Below are 27,748 nucleotides of genomic sequence, written 5' to 3' on the forward strand. Positions count from 1 at the left end.
TTTGATGAATTTCACAATACAGAACTCTGCAAATTGACTTTGATTTTCAAATGTGAGGAAACAAGTTTGAATTTCTGAAAGAGGACGCCGCGGAGACAACAAATGAACAATGCGTTTAGGATGTATATTTCAAAAACTATATCGACCTGATTGACTTAAAAGTTAATGTTTTTATGACCAAAAAAATGGCTTTGTTTTTTGCTATGTTATGATGGTAGTACTTCACAGCGTATTTTGGGAAAAGTTAACATGTCACGGAAATCGGGCCTGAGGTAAGATGCAAGGTTTCTTGGTAGTCACGCTCTTCTATGTCTTTCCTTTGCACTTCGCCTTTTTGGGCTTACCAAGTCGAATTAAAAGTTATTCATGTTGCCAGAACTGAAAAAATGTCAAGCTCATTCAGTTTTTATTCTACATGCCAAATTTTGAGGAAAAACCTCACCATAATCCAACCTGCCAAATCGGTCCACCACACGTTTTGGGAGTACCAAGATGGCGAACCACTCGACGTACCGCTCGATGTGGATGCGCTATCCAGTCTTTTTTTTTTTTTTTTTAATGTTTTTACTTCTTTTTAGATCAGTGCACCCAACCTGGCATCTTTTCGACATGCGTGGAGGAAAATTGTCATTTCCACCCCACCGTTGTAAAACGCCACCAAGAGGCCCAGCGTGGGAATGTATTCAATCGTGTCTAAATATTTTTTAATTGAAAAGTATGGCAACACCGTCATGTATGAATCTTAAATCAGCATTTTGTCATCTCCTCTTGTTGATTTGCCCCTGCCCGTTGACAGCCGGGATTGGCTCCAGCACTCCCCGCGACCCTTGTGAGGATAAGCGGCAAAGAAAACAGATAGTTGTGGATCTTGGCTTTAATTCAACCATCTCTAATCTCTCATGCACATTTCCAACTAATCTTTATTTTTGCATTTTTTGCACATCTTCCTGTTCTCTAACAAGGAGCTTGGTGGGGAAACTCAAAATTGTTTTTTTAAGTCATGTAAAAAAAAAAAAAAAAATAGAAATCCAAGGACGTCCAACTTCTCTGTTACAAACCGGATAAATATAAATAATAACAGTGAAAAAATGAACACAGTTTTACAAAAAGTATTGAAACACGGAGCAGTTAAACGTGCCAAACTTTAGGACCTGCAAAATTAAGTATTTTAGGTCCACCTGACCGGAAATGGCTCCCCAATCCCTATAAATTGTTCAATTGTTCTTTTGGGGTTTCGAAAGCGTTCCATTTACTTCTACTTCTCGTTAAGAGTACTCATCAATTACAATAAGGCAGTTTTGCAACCCGTTTTTCAAATCCTTCTTTCTTGAGGTTCTCGAGTGCGCCTCGCTTGAAGTTTCCGGTTGACTGACAAAACTGTGTTGCTAGGCGACCGCGTCGTTAGCTGGGCTTTTTCTCGCCATGATTTACGTTCGGCCCTTAAAGGATCCAATACAGGAAATCGCGGACTTAGCCGCAGTAAATGTTTGCGTTTGTCCTTTTGGTTGTTTATTATTCCTGATTTTTTTTTTTTTTTTTTTTTTTTTTACAAAGCACACAGCGAACGGTTACGCAGCTTAAAAAAAAATCAGTTAAGTGAATCAACGTAGAGAGCGGATAGTAGTTTAATTGTTTCAAAATTGTGGTCTTTTCTGTCAAGAAAACGGGGTGAGCTTTTATTTTGTCTGCGCCGACTTCCGGTAAGGTGCTGTCCGCTCCTTGTAACTTTCCGCTCGCCCGCCTCGGTGGTCTTTTTTCCTCGCTCTCCTCCGCTCGCCGCGCACGCGCGCACGCGCACGCCCCCATTCTGGCTCCCTCGGGCGCGCGCGCGCGCACGCACGTCCACTATTCTCTCTCTCTCTCTCTCTCTCTCTCTCTTTTTTTTTTTTTTTTTGCTGCCCTTGTGAGCCGGATTGACAGGGCGAGAATGAAAATGAGGCGGACGCTCGCTGACGGCTCCAGTGCGTCCGCGTCCGCGTCCCTTTGAGCAGACCCCCCCCTCACGCCCACCCCACCCAGCCCCTACCCCCCGAACTTGGACCGGATCACCATGGGAGCTGTTCGGGCCGCGAGGGACTTTTGTTTGTTTTTGCTCTTGTTAAATAGTCGCCAAAGCGCCGCGCTTGCAGAGATTCGAGGTGGGACTATGCCGTGCGTGCGCGCGCGTGTGTGTTTTGTGAGTGTGTGTGAGTGCGCGCGCGTGCCCGTGTCTGAGAACGCTTACTTTACGCACGCGTTCACGAGTGCGCTCTTGTTCTTTTTTCCCCTTTTGCTCAATTTCCACTTTGACTTCAGGATTGAGTCGCAAAACGCGTTTCTCTCGTTACCTTGGCCTGACCGTGCGGCATTTCCTTCAATGCGTGTTTTTACTTGATGACTTTGGCAATACTTTTTCTTTCTTCTGTTTTTCTTTCTTTCTTTCTTTCTTTCTTTCTTTCTTTTTTAAATTGCCGTCCAACGCTTGATGAAACGCGTGTTGACTGTTCCAAGCAGACCCATGTGCCGAGGGCAGTGATGGCTGTCACATAGACGCGATTTGTCAGACGACGCAGCTCTCATACAAGTGCGCATGCAAAGCAGGCTTTAAAGGAGACGGCAAACACTGCGAAGGTAACGTGTGCACATAGTATCGAATACTTATATACATTTTATATCTCTCTCTTTACACACACACACACACACACACACACACACACACACACGAGGGGCAGTCGGGGACACCATTCAGGATTTACCTCTCGCGTGTACAACTGAAACGCTCTCTCGCAAGAAGTAGTCGTGTTCGGTGAGTCGGTAGTTGTGTACATGAGAGTCAGGTTTTTACCACGAGTGGATGTGAACGGGGTAAAAAAAAAAAATATATATATATATATATATGTCACGGATATGTGAGAGTATTTCTGTTGGATGTGTGAGTGAAAGCAGCACAGTGGTGTGTGACAGTTTCTGTTGTGTGTATGAAAACGTCCGGAGTTTGTATGAGAGGGTTTCAGAAGTGTGTGAGAGAATTTCTGTTGTGCATATGAGCAAGAATATTTCATTTTCATTTGATTTGCTCGTGTGAAAGTGCACGCATACATGAGTTTTTTGGGCTGTGTATGAGAGCTTTTCAGTGTTGCATGTGACAGCATTTCAGAGACTTAAATGAGAGCTTCAGTAATGTGCAAGATGTCAGGTAAGACTATTTTTGTAGCATATATGAGCCGATAAATGTCATGAGTGTGTGCAAGAGCATTTTAGAAGTGTGTGAGAGCGTTTGAGTTGGATGGGTGAGTGAAAGAAGCAGAGTGGTGTTTGTGTGAGTGAAAACGTTCAGAATACGTGAGAGGGTTTCAGAATGTGTGAGAGCATTTACTGTTGAGCAAAAAAATGTCTGTGTTTCTTTTGCGTGTGTGAAAGTGAATGCATGCAAGAGTTTTTGGGGTGTGTATGAGAGTTTTTCAGTATTGCATGTGACAGCATTTCAGGGACTTTAATGAGAGTTTCAGTAATGTGTAAGATGACAGGTAAGACTATTTTGGTAGCATATATGAGCCGATGAATGTCATGTGTGTGTGCAAGAGCATTTTAGAAATGTGTGAGAGCGTTTTAATTGGATGTGTGTATGTGTAATAGTCTTTGTAGTGTGTATGAAAACGTCTGGAGTTTGTGTGAGAGGGTTTCAAAAGTGTGTGAGAGCATTTCTGTCGTGCATATGAGCAAAAAAAAAAATGTCAGTGTTTTATTTGCGCGTGTGAAAGTGAATGCATGCAAGAGTTTTTGGGGTGTGTATGAGAGCTTGTCAGTATTGCATGTGACAGCGTTTCAAGTTCTTAAATGAGAGTTTCAATAATGTGTACGATTACAGGTAAGAGTATTTTGGTAGCATATATGAGCCGATAAATGTCATGAGTGTGTTCAAGATTATTTTAGAAGTGTGTGAGAGCGTTTCAGTTGGACGTGTGAGTAATGTGTATGAAAGTGTTTTCGTGGCACAGGGTATGACAGCATTTCGGTAATGAGTGTGAGTGCCACACGCGAGAGCGTTTAAAAAAAACGTGTGAGTGCATTTCATTGTGTGTGAGTAAAAAACATTTCATCGATGTGTGCGAACGCTTCTGAACACTTACATTTCAGTGAAGATCTCTTGCATCGTGCGAATGAGAGCGCTTCAGTGGTATGTGTGAGAGAATCAGTAGTATGAGAGAGTTTACCGTTTCATTCGAGCGAAGGCAAATCATGCGTGTCAAGCGTTTTACTTGCGTTGATCCATCCATTGTCAGCCTTTGAGAGCATTTCAGTATTGCATGTGACAGCATTTCAGGGACTTAAATGAGAGTTTCAATCAGGTGTAAGATTACAGGTAAGAGTTTTTGTAGCATATATGAGCCTATAAATATCATGAGTCTGTGCAAGAACATTTTAGAAGTGTGTGAGAGCGTTTCAGTTTTTTGCGTAAAAGGATTTTCATTGTGTGTAAGCGAATATTACAGTAATGTGTTTGAAAGTGTTTTAGTGGTACAGAATATGTGTGAGTGCAACATGCGAGAGCGTTTAAAAAATGTTTTTAGACTGTGTTTGAGTGAAAAATATTTCATCGATGCGTGCGAATGCTTCTGAACGTTTACATTTCGGTGCAGGTCACTTCCATCGTGCGAATGAGAGCGCTTCCGTGGTACGTGTGAAAGCATCAGTAGTGTGAGAGAGTTTAGCGTTTTATTCGAGTAAAGGCAAATCATGTGTGTCAAGTGTTTTACTTGCGTTTATCGATGCGTCGTCAGCCTTTGAGAGCGTTTCAATATTTGAGTGTGAGAGCCTTTCGGGAACTTAAATGAGAGTTTCAATAATGTGTAAGATTACAGGTAAGAGTTTTTGTAGCATATATGAGCCGATAAATGTCATGAGTGCGTGCAAGAGTATTTTAGTACTGTGTGAGAGCGTTTCAGTTGGATATGTGGGTAATGTGTTGAAAGTGTTTTAGTGGCACAGAATATGTGTGAGTGCAATATGTGAGAGCGTTTAAAAAGAGTTTTTGGGGTGTGTATGAGAGCTTTTCAGTATTGCATGTGGCAGCGTTTCAAGGACTTAAATGAGAGTTTCAGTAATGTGTAAGATTACAGGTAAGACTATTTTTGTTGCAAATATGAGCCAATAAATATGAGAGTGTGGAAGGGCATTTTACAAGTGTGTGAGAGTGTTTAGTTTGGACGTGTGAGTAATGTGTATGAAAGTGTTTTGGTGGCACAGGATATGACAGCGTTTCGGTAGTGAGTGTGAGTGCAATTCATGAGAGCGTTTAAAAATGTGTGAGTGCATTTCAGTGTGTGTGAGTGAAAAACATTTCTCCGACGCGTGCGAAAGCTTCCGAACGTTTACATTTCAGTGCAGGTCACTTACATCGTGCGAATGAGAGCGCTTCCGTGGTATGTGTGAGAGCATCAGTCGAGTGAGAGAGTTTCATTCGAGCAAAGGCAAATCATGCGTGTCAAGTGTTTTCCTTGCGTTTATCGAGGCGTCGTCAGCTTTTGAGAGCCTTTCAGTTGTGCACGCGAGAGAGGCGAGGGCGAACGCCGGGGCCCCTCTTATAGCGTAGCATCATTAGCGCGAAATGAGCTCAGCCAGGCGAGCCGTGCCGTACTCCTGTTGCTCAACGTCTTTTCCCCCCGTCAGACATTGACGAATGCGACCCGGACTACAACGGCGGCTGTGTACACGAGTGCAACAATATCCCAGGAAATTATCGCTGCACTTGCTACGACGGCTTCAATTTGGCCCACGACGGCCACGACTGTTTAGGTAAGACGGGCTGCGGGGGCTGCGCGAGTTCGGGGGGGGGATTTTGATGGCGCACGTCGCATTTGTGTTGGCTCCGGGCGAACGTTCTCACACCGACTCGGGAGTTCTTCTCTTGCTTTCAAACTCGCGCACTGGGAGAAAACGTAACCTAATACAAATAGTTTTGGTTTTGTTCATGCGCTGTCTCAAAAGCCAGATAAATATTTATGTCTGAAATGAAATGAGCAAGGGACGGGGGGGGGGGGGGTTACGGGGGCGCAATGAGCAAGCTGTATTTACGGTAAGTTTGGGCCAATCAACAAAACAATGATGTGATGGATTCGCATTTGCTGATTGATTCGAGGCGTCCAAATAATTTTCCACAGAAAAATCGAAAAACGCAAGGGACGCTTTGATTCCCCCCCCACTCCCCACTCCTCTCCCCACCCCCGCCTTTAATTCATTTAACAGTCCGTCGGTGGAACTAACGAAATGCTACGCGTATGCAAAAAATACAAATCACGAATGCCAAACTTTCACGTTTCTGCTAGAAATGGTCATAAAAAAATGTCAGGAAAAGCATCCTAGAACATCTGAACTTTGTTGTGGGTCGATTAAAATGTACTTGAAATGGCAGCCGGTGTGCGCTGATTCTCATTTGACGTCAGTTCGAATGTGACTGGTTCATTCTGAACGTATCCCGTTTATGAGGTGTGCACACTTTTGCAACCACACTATTTTAGTTGTGCATGTTGAAAAGTGAAAAAAAATTGATGCCTTGTAAATGTGACACACCACAGAGAAGCATATTAACGACCCTTAAAAAATGTAAATGATTGGGGAAAAATAATCTTCAAGTATGATAAAATGAGACATTTGTGGGCGTGTCTTCTGAATGTCCTGAAACCACGCCCCACTCAATCACTTCAACGACTGAAATTGGATGCCGATTAGGTGAACATTTTTCTTCTGGCCATAAACAAAACGGTTTGAGCTATGAAAAATATATCTGGTAGTGTCGCGGGGCTTTTCCACATTGCGACAACGAGGCGCTCTAAAGTGGCTACGCCGGCGGGAAGCCCCGTTCCACACGCCGGCTGCCAAGTCGGCTTGTTCTCGTAATGCTGACGACGAGGCGCTCTAAAACGGCCACACCAGCCCAAGAGTCCGAGCCCATGCCGACTTGCGTTGTCCCCTTATCGCTTCTCTCACCTTGCCCTGCGTGAGATGCGCACACTCACATCCAACCACGAGGCGCTCTAAAACTGCCGCGCTGGTGGATCAACCAGAGCTACGATGCATTTCTCGCTGACTCATACATTTTATATTCACCGTGCACACGGCCTTCTCAAATGTTCATTTCAGTACATCCATCCATCCATTCACCGCTTATCCTCACGAGGGTCGCCAGCCAATCGCAGGGCACATGGAGACAAACAGCCGCACTCACAATCACACCTAGGGGCAATTTAGAGTGTCCAATTGGGAGTGCCCACCCGGGGAAAACCCACAGGCGGGTCCGGGTTCCAACCCGGGACCTCAGAACTTTGAGGCTTTCCAGCTGAGGCTCCGCGCCGCCCATTTCAGTACACATGTCCCCGGTTGGCGGTTTGTACACCACTTTTGTATATTAAAAAAAAAAAAAAAATAAAAAAAAATCCTCGCTAAATGTCTCCGATTTTTCCGCTTTTCAGATGTGGACGAATGCAAGTTCAACAACGGCGGCTGCCAGCACACTTGTGTCAACACGATGGGCAGCTACGAGTGCCGCTGCAAGGACGGCTTCTTCCTCAGCGACAACCAGCACACGTGCATCCACCGCTCCGTCGGTGAGTGACACCCCCCCCCCCCCCCCTCCCTTCGGGAACGCCGATTCCGTCGCGCTCGCTAGTTTGACAATTCCGCGCCGTTCTGCATCGTCTGAAAGATTTTGTTCAACTACTGCCTTTCACAACTGGGTGAGATTTTGTCACGCCAGTTCGAAAACTGTTACTAGTGAGCCATGCACCAGATGTCTGGGAATTCAGGGCTAGATGTTAATTATTGGTTAATTACTAGTTCATTACTAGTGAGCACAAAGAGCGTCTTAGTATGTGTATTTTGCGCGTTATCAAGGATATTGAAGAAACTCGCAAAGGTCTTTTTGTCCACTCCGTCTGCATTCAAACGCTGTTGATGTGAGATTTGAGTACGCTTGCGCAAGGAGGCTTGGCAGCGTCAAGCCGGCATCCGTTTTCCACCGCAAGCGGCGTAACGCTAAGGCAACAGAGGACGTCTGCATCCTCGAGAACAAAATAAGTGTCAGAAAGAAGTTACTCGACTTCCGAATTTATCGAGATGCGAGCCGTCTTTCAAACAATTTTTTTTATCTATATTTTTTTTGATTTGTCTCGCGAGGACTGAGCAGTTGCGGTGAACGCAACTCAACACACGCCACGCAAAGCAGCGTAGAACAAAAAGAACGCAACGCGACCACGTAGCTTTGCCGTTTAGTCCACTAGCTTAATGCTTCTGCTAATTAGCATATGTGCATTCACTTCTGAAGAATCTGATTGAACACAAATAAACAACACATAATAGTACGCACAGTCATCTATTCTTTGTCCTCTGCGTAGAGCAACTCACGTTAGTGCCGTACTGATGACCAGAGAGGAGTCAACACGTTTCTATGATGTGTTATTATAAATCCCTCTTGGAGGCAGGCCACGCCTGGCTACAATCTGATTGGTTGCTGCGTGGACGCTGCACAACTTAGAACAGTGAGAACTGCTTCGAACCAGAACTGAAGTGGGATTCAGTGCCCCATGTGGCCAGAGCAGGAATGCCAGAAGCAGCAACATTCAATTGATGCACTGTGACAAAAGTCATTCTATTATTCTATTATGTCACAAGGGCAGCACAGCGGGGCAGCTGGAAAGCGTTGGCCTCACAGTTCTGAGGTCCCGGGTTCAATCCCGGACCCGCCTGTGTGGAGTTTGCATGTTCTCCTCCTGCCTGTATGGGTTTTCTCCGGGTGGGCACTCCGGTTTCCCCCCACATCCCAAAAACATCCAACATTAATTGGACACTCTAAATTGCCCGTAGGTGTGATTGTGAGTGTGGTCTCTATGTGCCCCGTGATCGGCTGGCGACCGGTTCAGGGTGTACCCCTCCTCCTGCCCGTTGACAGCTGGGATAGGCTCCGGCACTCCCCGTGATCCTTGTGAGGATAACCGGCTAAGAAAATAGTTGGTTGGTTTACAAGGCTGGGGGCCGAGTCGCTACAGATAACGGCAATGCACTCCCAGCCTAGCGTGCTCTACTACTAAAGCATACGTCTTAAGCAAAAAATAAATATATTTCTTAAATGATTTAATTATATAAACTATTTAAACTGTACATGTATTTCTACTATGGTGTTTATTATCAAGAAAAGCTTTAAAATCGTTTAAAAAAAAAAACAAACATTTTTTTCGGCTTGGAACGCATTATTTCATTTTCCATTAATTGTAATGGGAAAAGACGCCTTGGATTTCGAACATTTCACTTTTCAACCGGCCTAGTCGAACGGATTGTGGTCGAGAACCGAGGCACCGCCGCACTGAGTACCAATCCCCTGTAAAAATGTTTTCACTTTTTATTTTTTTATTTTTTACGCATTTCCATTCATTGGAACGGGAAAAGACGAAACCGAGCGTCGTAAACAGTTGACGTTTTCGTGCGTGAGAAGAATCAGCCCCGGCGCCTCATTGTGTTTTTGGTCTCGCCCCCCCCCCCCCCCCCAGAGGGCCTCAGCTGCATGAATAAAGAGCACGGCTGCGCCCACATCTGCAAGGAGACGCCCAAGGGGGGCGTGGCCTGCGAGTGTCGCCCGGGATTCGAGCTGGCGCGCGACCAGCGAGGCTGCACCCGTACGTGCGCGACGACGCCAACCGCCGAGAGCCGCCGGGGTCGCCCCCGGCGTGCCGATCGCTCACGGTTGCGTGTTCTTGTCCCCCCCCCAAAGTGACCTGTAACCATGGCAACGGGGGGTGCCAGCACACCTGCGAGGACGCCGACGGCGCGCCGGTGTGCAAGTGTCACGTCAGGTACGCCCTGCAACCTGACGGGAGGTCCTGCGTTGGTGAGTCTCTAACACACACACGCACGTCAATACGCCGTCCCTTGAATAATACGACAAAAACATAACGGAAAATTTTAAAATGCGGCGTTTTGCGATTAATCCGTTCCATAATGGCGGACTCGATCCCCATCCAATGAAAAGCAAAGCAGGACACTCAGCAGTTAACACCAAAAAATGCATTTTGGTAGACAATAAGTGGAGTTGAAATCAAGGAAGTATTTAATGTCATTATCCAAGCCGCTTATCCTCACAAGGGTCGCGGGGAAAGCCGGGGCCTGTCCCGGCTAGCTTCGGCCGAGAGGCAGACTACACCGTAAAACGGTCGCCGGGCAGATGTCGACGCCGAGCGGGAATCGATCACGCGCCGCAGCAGGCGATCGTACCACTACAATATGTAATAAGTAAATATGACCAATGAACGGGATTCGTGAATATTAAACATCAGTTGTGCGTTTAGTTGCATTGCAGTCACTGGAACCTCCGTGCATCCGCGACTGCGCAGGCGTCAAACTCGAGGCCCGGGGGGCCAGATCCGTCCCGCCGCGTGATCTTACGTGCCCCCCCCCCCGAAGGCAAATCATGTGCGTCAACTTCCGTGATTCTTGTTCAAATCCGTACCACAATTTCAAATTGTCCCAACGTAGGCGATAACGTCGAGAAATTGCAAACAGCAAACATCAACCGTTGCTGGAAAACATATTAACCTTGATTTTTTTGATTCCAAAACGAGTTCAGAAATTTGTGAATATGATGAGGCGATGAATTTTTTTTTTTTTTTTTTTTTTTTATGATTTCACAGTCATAGCGGCCCTCTGAGGGAAACCGTAACTACAATGTGGCCCGCCACAAAAATATGTTGCCCCCACCCCCGCGCAACTGCTAAAAAAAAAAAAAAAAGTTTAGACCGCAGCTAAACAATGAATTGCAGTACAGTACAACCTCGGTTCTGGACCACAGTCCCTTCCAGAAGGCGGTTCGAGAACCGATTTGTTTGAAAAATGAATCGATATTTCCCAAGTCTGCGTTATACACAATAAAAATGAGCGTCGTGGGTCAGCTGGTCCGGCCGCGCGCGTTCTGTTATTTCCGGGTTTTGTCGGGGGCCTTCGAGTACCGATTTTCGTTTGAAAACAGAAGCGAAAAAAAACCCGATTTGTTCCAGAACCGAGGCTGGACTTTGTTGGGTCCAACCAATCAGAGAACAGAAAAAAGGTCCTGAGCTCATTGGATGGAGCGCTCGGCCCGCTGAGGATGTCTTTCAACTACGGTCGGTCCAGCGTGACTCGGGATAGCAAAAACTGTTTGAGCGTTTATTCGGTATCAGGGATATAGTAATGATATCGACGATATGGAATAAATGCTGCCCACGGCCGTACAAACCTGAGAACGCCCGATCTGGTCCAATCTCAGTTCAGCCGGTAAAGCGTTGGCCTCACAGTTCTGAGGACCCGGGTTCGATCCCGGCCCGTGCCTGTGTGGAGTTTGCACGAGCTCCCCCGTGCCAACGTGGGTTTTCTCCGGGTACTCCGGTTTCCGCCCACACCCCAAAAACATTCAACATTAATTGGACGCTCTAAATTGCCCCAAGGTGTGATTGCGAGGGCGGCTGTTTGTCGCCATGTGCCCTGCGATTGGCTGGCGACCGGTTCACGGTGTACCCCGCCTCCTGCCCGTTCACAGCTGGGATAGGCTCCAGCACTCCCCGCGACCCTTGTGAGGATAAGCGGCAAAGAAAATGGATGGATGGATGGATGGATGGACTGGTTAAATGCATTACAATCATCCATCCATTTTCTTTGCCGCTTATCCTCACAAGGGGTACGGGGAGTTCTGGAGCCTCTCACAGCTGTCAAGAGGCAGGAGATGGGGCCATCCATCCATTTTCTTTGCCACTTATCCTCACGGGGGCCGCGGGGAGTGCTGGAGCAGTTCAGGGTGTACCTTGCCTCCTGCCTGTCGACAGTTGGGATAGGCTCCAGCACTCGCCGTGAACCTTGTGAGGATAAGCAGCAAAGAAAATGGATGGATGGATGGACTAGTTAAATGCAATACAATCACCCATCCATTTTCTTTGCTGCTTATCCTCACAAGGGGTACGGGGTATGCTGGAGCCTATCACTGCTGTCAACGGGCAGAAGACGGGGCTGTATATCCATTTTCTTTGCCGCTTATCCTCACGGGGGCCGCGGGGAGTGCTGGAGCAGTTCAGGGTGTACCTTGCCTCCTGCCTGTCGACAGTTGGGATAGGCTCCAGCACTCGCCGTGAACCTTGTGAGGATAAGCAGCAAAGAAAATGGATGGATGGATGGACTAGTTAAATGCAATACAATCACCCATCCATTTTCTTTGCTGCTTATCCTCACAAGGGGTACGGGGAATGCTGGAGCCTATCACTGCTGTCAACGGGCAGAAGACGGGGCTGTATATCCATTTTCTTTGCCGCTTATCCTCACGGGGGCCGCGGGGAGTGCTGGAGCAGTTCAGGGTGTACCTTGCCTCCTGCCTGTCGACAGTTGGGATAGGCTCCAGCACTCGCCGTGAACCTTGTGAGGATAAGCAGCAAAGAAAATGGATGGATGGATGGATGGATGGATGGACTAGTTAAATGCAATACAATCACCCATCCATTTTCTTTGCTGCTTATCCTCACAAGGGGTACGGGGAATGCTGGAGCCTATCACTGCTGTCAACGGGCAGGAGACGGGGCTGTATATCCATTTTCTCTGCCGGTTATCCTCACGAGGGCCGAGGGTGTACCCCGCCTCCTGCCCGTCGACAGCTGGGATAGGCTCCAGCACCTGCCGCGACCCTAGTGAGGATAAGCGGCAAAAAGATGACGGACGGATGGAATAAATGCTCACATGTAAGGTCGTACTAAAAGCACAAAAGTGGTAAAAGCCGGTGTGAGCTCACTTGTGAGGATAAAGAGCATACTGGTAAGTCGACACGGAACTGGATGTGAACGATAGCGAATAAATGCTCAAATGGCTTTTCACGCTTGGCTCCCAAAAAAAAATCCGAACTGTTTTCAAACAAAGATGATCGGTCAGCAGTTTCGTATTAAAAAAAAAAAAAAAAAATCCTCACAAAGGGCTGGCGAGCCGTCCAAAATAGAATTGCCGCACGATTCCCCAAAGATCCGTCAAGGGAGGCGTTCGGGCTATAAAAAGCCCGCGGACGTCCTCGTGGGGTCGGCCGTCGTGAATTCGCGCGCGGCACGCTCCAAAGATACCAAACGTTGTCAAGATTCATTTTGGGGTGTACGAAGTTGTGCAACAGGCATGCAGAACATTTCCATTTGGTGGAATGGCGCAGCTAGAAAAACACAAATGGCGAGCGGGGCGGAGGATCTTTTGCCAAACCTCAAAGCTGCACAGGGGAGAAGGTCCAGAGCGAAACTGCTTGTTCAAATACTTTTTCAGCGTGTTTTGTCATATTTCCTGTCAAAATAGAACCGAAAACTCGACCGCAAGTCGACGAGGGGCCGCAGGCCGGGGGGAGGCCGGTTTGGTTTCAAACTTGATTTCTTTAGTCGAGCGCGGATTATTCTGACGGATAAATGAAAACAACGGAAGCTCCGAGCGGACCGGCGGAGGATCGGGATCGGGCCGCGGGTGTCGGGTGATACTTCTGCTCCGACGCGGCGGCCTTGATGCGCGTGTTCCGGGGTCCGGGAGAACTGGATCTGTGACTCTTTCGCTCCAGATTGGCGCGCTTGATGTGCTGAGATAGCCGAAAATTGCGATTGTCAATAAAAAAAATGTGTCGCCTTACAAGGTCCAAGCAGAAGAACAAAAATGTACACGTGTCGGACACAGGAACATAACTCTGTTAACCTTTACTCCGGTAGCGCAACAACAAAAACAGTCCGTGCGGAACCCCGCACCCCAGCTCGAGGTCAAGGTCAAGGGCACCCCGGCAGGCGCAGGGGCACAGGGCAAAGGGGGACGACCCCGGCGCGGGGGGAGGGCCAACCCCAAAGGCTGGGCAATGTCCAGGTGCGCGGGTTTGACCCTGTCCACGGAAACAGTCTCGGGTCTGCCGCCAATGTCAACGAGCAGGCTCTTATCCCCGTGCTCCAGGACCCTGAACGGCCCGTCGTATGGGGGGCGGAGAGGTCCACGGTGGGCGTCACGACGAACAAACACAAAATCCGCAGAGCGCAGGTGACGGGGCAGCTGGGCAGCTGGGGTGCCACGTTGCGACGTGGGAACCGGCGCGAACCCTTTTGCGGCCTCCGGCAGGGAGGACCGTTGCCTGGCTGCGGACCAGGGCGCTGTGGCGTCCGGGATGAATTCGCCGGGGACCCGCAGTGGCTGGCCGTAGACGAGTTCGGCGGATGGGGAGAACAGGTCCTCCTTGGGGGCGCACCTGAGGCCGAGCATGACCCACGGGAGCTTATCCAACCAGTTGCCGTCCGTCAAGCCGGCACGCAGGGCTGCTTTCGTGGAGCGGTGGAACCGCTCGCAAAGACCGTTCGCCTGGGGGTGAGAGGCGGTAGTGCGGTGCAGCTTGACCCCCAAACTCTCAGCGACTGCGTTCCAGAGTTCAGAGGTAAACTGAGGGCGACGATCTGAGGAAAGGTCGCACGGTGTCCCGAAGCGTGCAACCCACGTGCCGATGAACGCCCGGCCCACGTCTGACGACGTTGTCGAGGAGAGTGGAACGGCTTCGGGCCAGCGGGTCGTCCTGTCCACCGTGGTGAACAAGTAGGTGAATCCGTGCGAGGGAGGAAGTGGACCTACCAAGTCGACGTTGACGTGGTCAAACCTCCTCTCGGGGACAGCGAAGGGCTCCGAGGGGGCTTTTGTGTGGCGATGCACCTTAGCCCGCTGACAGGCCACGCGCGAGTCGACCCAGGCCTGCACATCTTTCTTGAGACCGCGCCACACGAACTTCTGGGCCACCAGCCTCACGGACGGTTTCCTTCCGGGGTGGGAGAGGTTGTGGACCGCCTCGCAAACAGCTCGCCGCCAGTTTGCAGGGACCAGCGGCCGAGGCTGGTCAGCCGAGAGGTCGCACAGCAACCGGCACCCCGTGGTCCGAGGCCTGGTCTGCGGTCATGCGGGAGTAGTCGAGACTCAGATGCGCAGTGCCGACGATCGCCCTGGAGAGGCAGTCCGCGACTATTTGCCGGCGATGTGTCGGATGTCCGTAGTGTACTCAGAGATGAACGACAGTTGGCGTTGCTGGCGGGCGGACCGCGGCTCGGCCACCTTGGACATGGCGAAAGTGAGGGGTTTATGGTCCACATATGCCGTGAACTCACGGCCTTCCAATAGGGAGCGGAAGTGGCGGATCGCCAGCCAGAGGCCGAGGAGCTCTCTATCGAACGTGCTGTATTTGCGCTCCCTGGGCACCAGCTGACGGCTGAAAAAGGCAAGCGGTTGCCAGGCGCCGCCGACCCACTGTTCGAATACGGCTCCAACGGCGTAGTCCGATGCGTCGGTAGTGAGAGCGACAGGGGCCCCGTGGGTCGGGTGGGCCAGCGTAGCGGCACGACTCAGCGCGGCCTTCGTAGCCTCGAAGGCTTCCATCCTCTCGGCCGTCCATTCAACGTCCCGGTTGGGGGCCTTGTCTTTAAGAGCCTCATAGAGCGGGCGCACGATGTGGGCCGCCCGGCGGATGAACCGGTGGTAGAAAGTCACCATCCCCAGGAACTCCCGGAGGCCCCGAGCCCAGCGAGGTCGGGGAAAAGACGGCCTCCACCTTTGCCGGAAGGGGGGCGGCGCCGTTCTTGTCTATGAGGTGCCCGAGGAACTGGATAGAGGGCACCCCGAAAACACACTTCGCCGGGTCGATGATCAGGCCATGCCGCTCAAGTCTTGCGAAGAGGTCGCGGAGGTGCATCAGATGTTCATCCTCCGAGGATGTCATCCAAATAGACGAACACAAATGGCAAGTCCCCGAGCACAGAATCCATTAAACGCTGGAAAGATTGTGCCGCGTTTTTAAAACCAAACGGCATCCTCAGAAACTCGAACAGTCCAAACGGAGTGATTACAGCTGTCTTGGGAACGTCTGAGGGGTGCACGGGAACCTGGTGATACCCGCGCACCAGGTCGACCTTGGAGAACAGGATTTTGCCTGCCAGGTGGGCTGAGAAGTCCTGAATGTGTGGAACAGGGTAGCGGTCGGGCGTAGTGGCGTCGTTAAGGCGGCGGTAGTCACCACACGGTCGCCACCCGCCACTCGGTTTAGGGACGATGTGTAGTGGCGAGGCCCACGGGCTATCCGAGCGGCGGACGATGCCCAGACGCTCCATGTTGGCAAACTCGGACTTAGCGACTGCTAGCTTCTCGGGATCAAGCCGTCGGGCCCTCGCGTGGATCGGGGGGCCCTTGGTCTCAATGTGGTGCTCGACCCCATGTTTAGTCGTGGCAGAGGAGAAAGTGGGCCGTGTCAAGGCAGGGAACTCACCAAGGAGGAGTTGGTACTTGGTGCCGTCCGATAGCGAACTGGAGAGACCGCCATAAGTCGCCTCATTGCGGACGCAGGCGACCGTGGAAAAAGTCAGTGCATCCACCAGACGGCCCCTCTTAACATCAACCAGCAGCCCGTGGGCACAAAAAAAATCAGCGCCGAGGAGAGGGACTCCCGAAACACAAGTCCACAGTCCTCATGCCATAAGAGCGGCTAGGGGAGCCATTAGCGGACAGCAGGGGTGGCCCATGAGTCCCGCCAGCGGCGTCCTCCGCAGTGGCCGTCAGGACGCTCCTCTGGGCGCCGGTGTCGCAAAGGAATTTGCGCCCGGAAAGGTTGTCCTTGACGAACAGCAGCCGGCTCTTCCCTAACCCTAACCCTAACCCTTTGGCGTTTCCCGACGCGTCCTAGTTGCAAGGGGCGCGGCACCTCTTCGCTTTCGCACCGAAACGGGCGTGGAAGTAGCACAAGCCTGTGCCAGCACGGCCGTCGGCGGCGATGGGGACCCGGAGGCGAGTAACTGCGCCTCGCGGCCAGCGTCTCAGGGGAGAGGCGCTGGGTTGCCAGGAAGAAACGGTCGGCCTCCTCGGCCAGGTCTGAACATGCGGCGGCATGTGCCTGAGAAACAGTTCCATGAAAATGAAATTGGGCTCTTCCGTGCCCAGCAGGTTTAGCATCATTTCCATGAGTTCGGAAGGTTTGCTGTCCCCCAGTCCATTAATAGCCAACAGACGTCGGGCACGCTCCGGCCGTGAAAGCTCAAAAACCTTGAGAAGGTGAGCCTTGATCCCAGCATACTTATCTCGGGCCGGGGGAGAGGTGATGAAGTTCACTGCTCTGGCCGCCGTTGAGCTCCCGAGTGCTGAGACGACGTGGTAGTAACGCGTGGAATCATCCGAGATCCCGCGGAGGGCGAACTGAGCCTCCGTCTGTGCGGACCACGCTGCCGCGGACGTCTCCCAAAACTCCGGCAATTTGAGGATGGCGGTTGCCATGTTCGTTTCGGTCTCGAAAACGCCGGGACTGACGTCGGGGTCACCAGTGTAGCGCCGGAGAAAAGGAGGCGGAGTGTCGGACACAGGAACAGAACTTGCTTTATTGTTCGACATCACCAAACTACTCGCATAACGGCGGGAACTCTGTTAACCTTTTGCTCCGGAAGCGCAACAACAAAAACAGTCCGTGCGGAACCCCGCACCCCAACTCGAGGTCCCGCGGGTGAATTATGTAAACACCACACACAAAATAAATCCTCCACCGAAGCACAACACAGAGGAACGACTGATTAACCGTAATTTCCGGCCTACAAGCTGCGAGTTTTTTCACACGCTTTCATCCCTGCGGTTTATGCAGTGATGCGGCGCTGGCGTTAGCGCGGCACTAGCGTTACCGCGGCACTAGCCTTAGCGCACCTGGTTATAAGCCACGGTACGCAGAGTTTAAAGAGTTTCACGCTAGCGCGGGGCTAGCGTTAGCGTGGTGCTACTGTTGAAATCGCTATCGACCCTTATGACCAGGTGCGCTCTGTAGGCCAGGAACTACGGAACTTCATTTTTTGGTATTTTTTTAAAGTGAAGTGCAATTTGGACATGGTGGACGGCCATTATTCCACTCAAAACGTTCCTGGTCGTGTAAGTGAATGTTATTTTTCATATTTTGTGAAATATTGATGGATTTGACTGATGTTTGGGCTCGAACCACAATTGCACCATTTTAAAAAATTAAAACAAGCATTATATATGATATATTCAGACATTACATACACGAAAAACAATTATTTTCAATATTATTTTCATATAAAATAAAGAATAAATTGAATTTTTAAAAGTATATTTATTATTTTTATACATTTATAAATAAATATATCTGAAATAATTATAAAATGTGATAAATATTTTTAGATTATAATTTTTTGAATAATGACTTCAAATATTATATATATATATATATATATATATTATTACGAATAACAATTATTTTTAATATTATTTTTATATAAAATAAAGAATACATTTAATTTGTTAAAATTTATTATTTTTATATATTATAAATACATATAAAATGTAATTAATAAATATTTTTAGATTATAATTTTTTGAATAATGACTTCAAATATTATATATATATATATATATTATTACGAATAACAATTATTTTTAATATTATTTTTATATATTATAAATACATATAAAATGTAATGAATGAATATTTTTAGATTATAATTTTTTGAATAATGACTTCAAATATTATATATATATATATATATTACGAAAAACAATTATTTTTAATATTATTTTTATATAAAATAAAGAATACATTTAATTTGTTAAAATTCATTATTTTTATATATTTATAAATACATATAAAATGTAATGAATAAATATTTTTAGATTATAATTTTTTGAATAATGACTTCAAATATTATAATTACACACATACATAATTGTTAAATTAATACATGTAGGAAAATATCAGTGTTGTTGTTGTTGTGGTCCAATGAAACCAAGTCTTAATTTTTTGTCCATAATTGCTAAACACAACTTGGGAGTGTGGCCTAACATAACCAGGAAGGAATTACGAACAGTTCCGAATCGTAGCCAGTGATAGTATAAAATGTTTGAAAAAAAAAAAAAAAAAAAAAACGAAACAAAATGGGGGGAAAAAAGCCTAAAAGAACATCTAAGTTCTATTTGGGGTTAATCAGAGGCACTTCAAATGGTGGCAGGTGCCCGGTTCCCAGTTAGAAGAGGGTGTGCACACTTGTGCAACCACGTTATTTTATTTCCCCTCCTGAAAAGAAAAAAAAAAGATCAATTGGGTTTTCTCGATTGTACGGCATCAAATGTTCCGGAAGGAGTTATCTCGGTCTCATTTTTGAACGCGCCGAAAACACGGCATTCGCAGAGGGGTGTGTCGACTTTTGCTTGTCCCTCGCTACGGGTTAGCGGGGTGACCCCAACGCCCGTCGCTGCTCATCGTGACTTGGCTTGTTGTGCCCAAGCGGCAATGTGTGACTAGTGACTTTGTGCTCTAAGCTCTGAGCTTTGTGTCGCAGAGCGAGACGAAGCCACCTACGCCGCCGCCGCCGCCGCCGAGTCGCCGGACCACAACGCCACGTCCTTCGCCGAGGTGGACAAACGGGTCAAGCGGAGGCTTCTGATGGGTAATACTGCGCAGCGGCCCGAACCCGAGTCTGTCGGCGTCGCGGAGGCCAAATGCCGAGTCGAGCGGCGCATTCCTCGGCCGTTTTGAGCAAACTGCGAAATGACTGCGCGCTCCGCCGCCGTCTGGCCCGCCCCTTTCGCCGCTCGCCACTTGCGACATTTCACATTTTCCCTCCATTTGCCGGTGCGGGAGCTTCGCCTCCGCACTTTGGAATCCGACAGATTTCCGGCTCGCTCCCGACGCGCCGGCCGTAAAACTTTGCTTAAACCGGGTGATCTCTTTCGAGTCCCGATAAAAGGCGACGCCCCCGGTAGTGACGGCTTCCCTCAGCGGAACCGCGTACAAGAATCGTCGTTATAATCGTTATAATATCGCGTGAACAAAAAACAAATTGATGCGAAATCAGAAGTCAAATTTGAGCAAGAATTGCAAAGCAGACGCACATTGGATCCAGAGTTTGCGGTCATACGGGATCCGCCCACGTCACCCAAGTCACGTGACTGACAGGAAGTGCCGGTCAAACAAGCTAAGTCGGTTGGAGACGACGCCCAGAGTTCTGTCCGATGCCGTTAAACATTTAGAAAGTGATAATAAACGAAGGTACCTGGAAAAATGAGAGACACTTGGCATGGAGGATCCATATTTAATGCAGAAGTCGATGTTTTCGCCGGTAAGAAAATTGGACCGTTAACCCGCTTCCGCATGTCATGGACGACTGGATCTACACGCGGATCTGGTGAGTAAGTCGTCGAGATTTACACGGAAGAGTTTGAAAGCGTAGTAAAGTCTGGACGCATACAAATACTTTGTTGCTGGATCTGTTGTCAATCAAAAGACAGCGAGTCAGCTCCTCTGTACACGGAAGCGCGTTGCGGCCACACGTTAAACTTTTGGTAAAACCTCTCCGTGACAGACTTTAAAAAAAAAAAATAATGCATTGTTCTCAAATGAGTCCAATGCGTATTTAAAAAAAAAGAAAATAAATCGCTGGGATAGGCTTCACCCCCCCCCCCGTACACGGGAGCGTGTTGGAGCCACACGTTGCACTTCGGTATACCTCTTTGTGACCGACGATTTATTTTCTTTTTTTTAAGTACGCAATGGACTCATTTGAGAACGATCCATATTAAAAAAAAAAAACAAACCAAAAAAAAAAAGTCTGTCGGGGGAGGTTTACTGAAGTTTAACGTGTGGCCGCAACACGCTTCCGTGTACGTTGGACTTGACTCCCTGTCATGTTTTTGTGTGTGTTGTATAGTACGACGCCCAGAGTTTTGTCCAATAACGTTAAACATTTAGAAGGCGATAATAAACGAAGGTACGTGGAAAAATGAGAGACACTTGGCATGGAGGATCCATATTTAACGTCGAAGTCGATGTTTTTGCCGATAAGAAATTGGACTGTTAACCAGTCGTCCATGTTTAAAAGTGTGGACGCACACAAATACTTTGTTGCTGGATCTTAATCAAGAATAAATCCCAGGTAGCAATGGAGCCACTCAGATTTTTTTCAATACAAATACCAATATTTCAATAAATGACCCCTGGTTTTGCACAAACTCGCATTCAATAACTATGATTGGGGGGGGGGGAAAGGACAGCGAATCGGCTCCTCCGTACACGGAAGCGTGTTGCGGCCACACGTTAAACTTCCGTGAACCTCCCGCCCGACAGACTTTTTTTTCGTTTTTTTTAAATATGCATTGATCTCAATTGAGTCCAATACATTTTTAAAAAAAAAGAAACTAAACCGCTGGGATAGGCTTCAGCCCCAGTACACGGAAGCGTGTCGCGGCTACACGTTAACCAACGTAAACCTCTGCGTGACCGACGGTTTATTTTATTTTTTTAACTACGCGTCGGACTCATTTGACCTGAAGTAACCCTGCCTGGTCGCACAAACGATGAATTTTAGACAGCGAATTGTTGAATTGTGAACATTGAAAAGTTACGCTGAAATAAAACTATTGAAAATGAAATCACTTGACATTTCAAATTCATATCCTGGCGGCACATATTTACTTCCATACATCTTGGAATATGTATCGCCGAGCGGATCTCCTTACGTGACGCGGGTGTGCCTTAATGTTGCACGTTCTGCGCCGGTTCGGCGCTGAGTGGGTCCAAAGGTCGTTGGCAATGTGTAACGTGACCTCTTTGGTCTCGGGGACGTTCAACCGCGAGCGCAGTACCGCCGAAAACCGTCTGCGCGGTTTTTGGATCCAGCTTGAGGTTCTTGAACTGCTCGGCCCGTCGTCCTTACTCGTAAGACATTTCATCCCTTTCGGGGAAATGACTACGGCGCACAATTAGAATGTCTACGTCTTACTAGTTCCGTTCTTATGCGCCGCTTCATTTACACCTACTAGTGCACTGGTGTCAAACTCGAGGCCCGTGGTCCGATTCTGGCCCCGCCAAGTCATTTTGCGGCCCGCGCAAGCAAATCCTCTGTTTCGACTTTCATGATTCTTGCTCAAATTCTCGAATGTAATCAATAGTGTCGTTGCGACATTGCAAGTGTTTTCCCGAAAAATGGTTGAACAAACTATTATCCTTGAGTTCTGCTTTCAAAACTAGCTATCCATCAGATTATGTGTATGTAATAATAACATAAGAGCTAGAGCGCAACATTGTTATGGTTCCACTTTCAAGGACCCCCCGGCGTGATTACGATGTGGCCCACGTCAAAAAAAATGAATTTGACACAACTTTACGAGAATATTAAGAATCGGATCAAATAAATAATTCATTATGATTCATATCAATTTTAAGGTCAATTGATCTGGTTCTGTGTGTTGTGAGCTGGATGAATTTCTGCTCGAGGTACAAAAATAAGTACTGGATAACAAATGCAAAAAAAATAATAATAATGATAATCATTGTACCGGTATGCTCTTTGTCTTCTCACTAGTAAGACAATTATGTTATTAGTTATGCAAACGATAACCGTGGGCTACTTGTACGACCGCGACCGTATAAAATTCTACCAGTTCACATCTAGCGCGTCACGAGTAGAACTAGTATTCAACTTGTGCCCAGTTTTGCCTCACTATTAACATGCTAAGCTCGTACTGGAGTGCAAAAACGGTGTATTAATTTCATATAAAGTGAAAGGCAGTAGTGATAAAATGTTTGACTACTAAAACACAACCTGTACTAGTATCCATCCGGATCTTAAGGTGGATACCAAAGATTATGAGAAAAATACTCAAACGTCAAAGTCAAAATGAAAAAAACAGAAGAAATGTTCATCATAATAATAATGGATTTTTTTGCAATACTATTAAATAAAGTGCTGTCATCTTATGTCCTTCCTTGAATATGTTGTGTGTTTGTTTTTTGTATTTTTTTTGGGGTGTCTTTTCATCTTGGGCGTGCGCGCGCTCGCCCGGCGCAGAGACGTGCGCGGTCAACAACGGCGGCTGCGACTGCACCTGCAAAGACACGTCGACCGGCGTGCGCTGCAGCTGCCCCGTCGGCTTCACGCTGCAGCCCGACGCCAAAACCTGCAAAGGTGCGTCCGCGCGTCCTTCCGGCAACCGTTCCATTTCCGGCGCTAGTATGCCCGTTTGTTTTCACCACGCGCGCTAGTACAATGCCCGTGTCGTGTCATGTCCTTTCCGCTAACGTATGACATTTGTGCACACTAGTCATCAGCTGGTGAAGCGTTGGCCTCACAGTTCTGAGGACCCGGGTTCCATCCCGGACCCGCCTGCGTGGAGTTTGCATGTTCTTCCTGTGCCTGCGCGGGTTTTCTCCGGCCATTCCGGTTTCCTCCCGCATCCCAAAAAACATGCAACGTTAATTGAACACTCTAAATTGCCCCGAGGTGTGATTGTGACTGCGGCTCTTTGTCTCTATGTGCCCTGCGATTGGCCGGCGATCAGTTCAGGGTGTACCCCCGTCTCTTGCCCGTTGACAGCCGGGATAGGCTCCAGCACTCCCCGTGACCCTCGTGAGGATAAGTGGCAAAGAAAATGGATGGATTGTGTTGCATTTAACTAGTTCATTCATCCATGCATTTTCTTAGCCGCTCATCCTCACAAGGGTCGCATGGAGTGCTGGAGCCCATCGGAGCTGTCTACGGGCAGGAGGCGGGGTACACCCTGAACTGGTCGCCAGCCAATCGCAGGGCAAATCGAGACAAACAGCCACACTGACAATCACACCCAGGGGCAATTTAGAGTTGCATGTTTTTGGGATGTGGGAGGAAACCGGAGTGCCCGGAGAAAAGCCACACAGACACGGGGAAAACATGCAAACTCCATACAGGCGGGTCTGGGATCGAACTCGTGACCACAGAACTGTGAGGCCAACATTTTCGAGCTGATCCACTGTTCCTCCGCACTAGGAACAATTCATAGACAAATCGATTCTAAAAATCTTCGCTAGAGACAGCCCTAAATGTCACTAGTCGTACTAGTAGCACACAGATGCTAACTTGTGATAACAGTTTAGCCTCACTAGCGACATAGTTGCCCTCCCAACCTGCCACAGTTGTCCTACTAGTGCGGACAAAGAGCATACTAGTACCTGGACCGTAAGATAGATATCAAGGATGACACATACATTCTCAAACAGCTTTCGTTGAAACCGTTTGATCGTTTATTCAATCCTTGATATCCATTTTGCACTAGTAGCCCGAAAAAGTGGCACTAGTAGTGAACCCCCCTTGTCCCCCCAGAGTCATTCTATTAGCGCGCTGACACGTGTTACTAGTGAGCACAAATATTGTACAAGTACACGTCGGCTCGGCAACGCTCAAATGTCTTTGGCAGACATCGACGAGTGCGACCTTCAAAATGGCGGCTGCGACCACTTCTGCAGGAACACCATCGGCAGCTTCGAGTGCAACTGCAGGAAAGGCTTCAAGCTGCTGACGGACGAGCGCTCGTGTCAAGGTACGGTCGGCGTTAAACCCCCCCCCCCCCCCCCCAAAAAAAAAAAAAAAAAACATACATCTTGCAAGCTCAAAATACATCACGGGTGTTTGTGCAAAAACATAAATATATGACGGTAGCGCAGAACGTGGAATCATTCAATGGCCGAAAGGCGAATGCTCTCATCAGCTGATTTTACTTTGAAAGATGACAGCAGTTTTTATTCATTTTTTTTTTATTATTTAGTCTGTCGGCAAGCAAATTCTGCCACTTGGTGTCAAAAGTCACCTGACGCAAACTTTCCAGTACTGTCCATAATATTATATTTCACAATATCTCTTGTGTATTTGCGCTGGATAGCGCTGGAAAATAACATGATGCAAAAAAAAAAAAAATGAAGGCAGTCAAGTTACTTCATAACTGTTTAAAAAAAAATCTTTAGCTACATTTTTTTTCCTCATCAAATGACACACTTTCGTCGTGTCCTTCTGTGTTTTCAACATCATGTCATTATCCAAGCTGCTTATCCTCACAAGGGTTGCAGGAAAGCTGGAACCTATTCCAGCTACCTTTGTGGGAAAGGCGGACTACACCCTGAACTGGTCGCCAGTCAGTCACAGGGCAGATATCGACACCATCACTGAGCGGGAATCGATCCCACGCTGCCCGCACCGAAGGCAGGCGTGTGTACCACTACGCCATCCGTGACTAAAGATGTGTTTTCAATGTCAAAATCATAATCACCCCTTTGATAACGATATTAATAATAGTGACTCACTGGAACTAACTGTGGCGGGACGGTGAATCAGCTGGATAGTGTCAGCCTCACAGTTCTGAGGTCCCCGGTTCGATCCCGAACCTGCGTGTGTGGAGTCTGCATGTTTTCCCCGTGCCTGCGTGGGTTTTCTCCGGGTGTTCCGGTTCCATTAATTAGACACTCAAAATTGCCCCGCGGTGTGATTGTGAGTGCGGCTGTTTGTCTCGATGTGCCTCGTGATTGGCTGGCGACCAATTCAGGGCGTAGCCCGCCTCCTGCCCGTTGACAGCTGGGATAGGCTCCAGCACTCCCGTGACCCTCGTGAGGATAAGCGGCTAAGAATATAGATGGATGGAATTATATATTTACACACGCACTGCGATTGGGTGGCATCCAGTTCAGGGCGTATCCCGCCTCCTGTCCGTTGACAGCTGGGATAGGCTCCAGCACTCCTGCGACCCTCGTGAGGATAAGCGGCTAAGAATATAGATGGATGGAATTATATATTTACACACGCACTGCGATTGGGTGGCATCCAGTTCAGGGCGTATCCCGCCTCCTGTCCGTTGACAGCTGGGATAGGCTCCAGCACTCCCGCGACCCTCGTGAGGATAAGCGGTTAAGAAATTGGATGGATGCAACTCACAGTTAAGGCAAGTTTGCCTGCATTGGCCTTTATCACGAAAAGGCTGAAAGGGCCTCACAGGCCCACACTCGGCAATGGGCGATGACATCAACCCTAATCAATGATCCCGTATCGTCATCTGAGATTATTGATTGCTTTTAGATGAGTTTGACGAAAGTTTTGAAGACGCGATCCACGATGATGCGAGTACGCGACGCGTGCCGTCAAATGCGAGGCGGCGAGCTCCCGGGTAAAAGGCGGCGTCCCGTTGGCGTGTAATTAGCGCCAACGCCGGCGCGGCCTTCCCCTTGCCGTTGCCGTGCGTGCGGATCAAATGGACCAGTTTTGTCCGGGGAAATCCCCCCCCCCCCCCCCAACCCCCAGCGTGCCCCCCCCCCCCCCGCTTTTATGTGGTCTGATTGTGTTTTGATGACAGATATAGACGAGTGCTTCTTCGAGCGGACGTGCGATCACACGTGCGTCAACTCCCCCGGCAGCTTCCAGTGCCTGTGCAACAAAGGCTACACCATGTACGGGCTGGCCCACTGCGGAGGTGAGCCGAGCCGAGCCGGGGGGAGGTCCACAACGCGGGCTCCTCACACGAACGTGTCATCTACTCCGGTTTTTTTGAATGTGGCGCAGGATGCACGGGACGTACCGTGCGCTTCTTTGCTTCCGGTTTCAGTCGGAGGCCACCAGGGCTCGACAGTTTGCGCTCTTTTTGTCAGCGGCGTTGCAAAAAAATTCGCCCCTGCAGCCGTTCAGCGACACTTTCCGAGAGGCTTTAAGGCCGGCGCGCTACCTCGAAGCGAAAAAAACAGCGGTGCCTCGGTTCACAAGCACAATCTGTTCCGGAAGGCCGGTTGAAAACCGAAACGTTTGAAAACCAAAGCGCTTTTTCTCATTACAATGAATGGAAAATGAAATAATGCCTTCCTGCACCGTGACAGTTGGCGAGAAGCGCGGTCCAGTGATGTTGTCAGTGGTCCCTGAGAGAGAAAAAACGATGGATGTCGGTAAAACCTTAACAAGTAGCGTGGTGCCTCGGTTCTCGAACACAATCCGTTCGAGAACCAAAGCGCTTTTTCCCATTACAATGAATGGAAAATGAAATAATGGGTTCCTGCACCGTGACAGTTGGCGAGAAGCGCGGTCCACTGATGTAGTAAGTGGTCCCTGAGAGAGAAAAAACGATGGATGTCGGTAAAACCTTAACAAGTAGCGTGGTGCCTCGGTTCTCGAACACAATCCGTTCGAGAACCAAAGCGCTTTTTCCCATTACAATGAATGGAAAATGAAATAATGCGTTCCTGCACCGTGACTGTTGGCGAGAAGCGCGGTCCACTGATGTAGTAAGTGGTCCCTGAGAGAGAAAAAACGATGGATGTCGGTAGAACTTTAACAAGTAGCGTGGTGCCTCGGTTCTCGAACACAATCCGTTCCGGAAGGCCGGTTGAAAACCGAAACGTTTGAAAACCAAAGCGCTTTTTCTCATTACAATGAATGGAAAATGAAATAATGCCTTCCTGCACCGTGACAGTTGGCGAGAAGCGCGGTCCAGTGATGTTGTCAGTGGTCCCTGAGAGAGAAAAAACGATGGATGTCGGTAGAACTTTAACAAGTAGCGTGGTGCCTCGGTTCTCGAACACAATCCGTTCCGGAAGGCCGGTTGAAAACCGAAACGTTCGAAAACCAAAGCGCTTTTTCCCATTACGATGAATGGAAAATGAAATAATGCATTCCAAGCCTAAAAATGTTTTTTTAAGCATTTTTTTTTATCTTGTCCTGATAATAAACTGCATAGTAGAAATACATGTATAGTTTAAATACTTTATATAATTTAAGAAATATATTTATTTTTTGCTTAAAATGTATGCTTTAGTAGTAGGTGACGCTAGGCTGGGAGCGCATTGCCGTATCTGTAGCAGCTCGACCCCCAGCCTTGTAAATCTTTTTTTTTTTTTATTAACAAAAATGAAGAATGACTTGAAACAAGCAATAATGAGGGGGGGAAAAAAACAGACAAATTGTTTGATATTTGG

General features: G+C 48.2%; 1 protein-coding gene across 5 annotated transcripts in view; it reads left to right on the forward strand.

The window, feature by feature from the left end:
- Positions 1 to 2,012: 2,012 nt before the first annotated feature.
- scube2 (signal peptide, CUB domain, EGF-like 2) overlaps positions 2,013 to 27,748 on the forward strand; it is a 67,163-nt gene continuing 41,427 nt past the window's right edge. For 4 of the 5 annotated variants that reach the window (XM_061814907.1, XM_061814909.1, XM_061814908.1 and 1 more), the window contains exons 1-10: positions 2,036 to 2,138; positions 2,491 to 2,610; positions 5,650 to 5,775; positions 7,449 to 7,583; positions 9,519 to 9,644; positions 9,740 to 9,856; positions 19,335 to 19,442; positions 22,842 to 22,958; positions 24,223 to 24,345; positions 26,143 to 26,259. In XM_061814907.1, the coding sequence (XP_061670891.1) occupies positions 2,051 to 2,138; positions 2,491 to 2,610; positions 5,650 to 5,775; positions 7,449 to 7,583; positions 9,519 to 9,644; positions 9,740 to 9,856; positions 19,335 to 19,442; positions 22,842 to 22,958; positions 24,223 to 24,345; positions 26,143 to 26,259 (1,177 nt within the window). In that variant the 5' untranslated portion in view covers positions 2,036 to 2,050. Of the gene's footprint in view, positions 2,139 to 2,490; positions 2,611 to 5,649; positions 5,776 to 7,448; positions 7,584 to 9,518; positions 9,645 to 9,739; positions 9,857 to 19,334; positions 19,443 to 22,841; positions 22,959 to 24,222; positions 24,346 to 26,142; positions 26,260 to 27,748 lie in introns of all 5 variants that reach the window. The other variant, XM_061814911.1, reaches the window with a different exon arrangement.

This window comes from Syngnathoides biaculeatus, chromosome 3, assembly GCF_019802595.1.
Source record: "Syngnathoides biaculeatus isolate LvHL_M chromosome 3, ASM1980259v1, whole genome shotgun sequence".
NCBI lineage: Eukaryota > Metazoa > Chordata > Actinopteri > Syngnathiformes > Syngnathidae > Syngnathoides > Syngnathoides biaculeatus.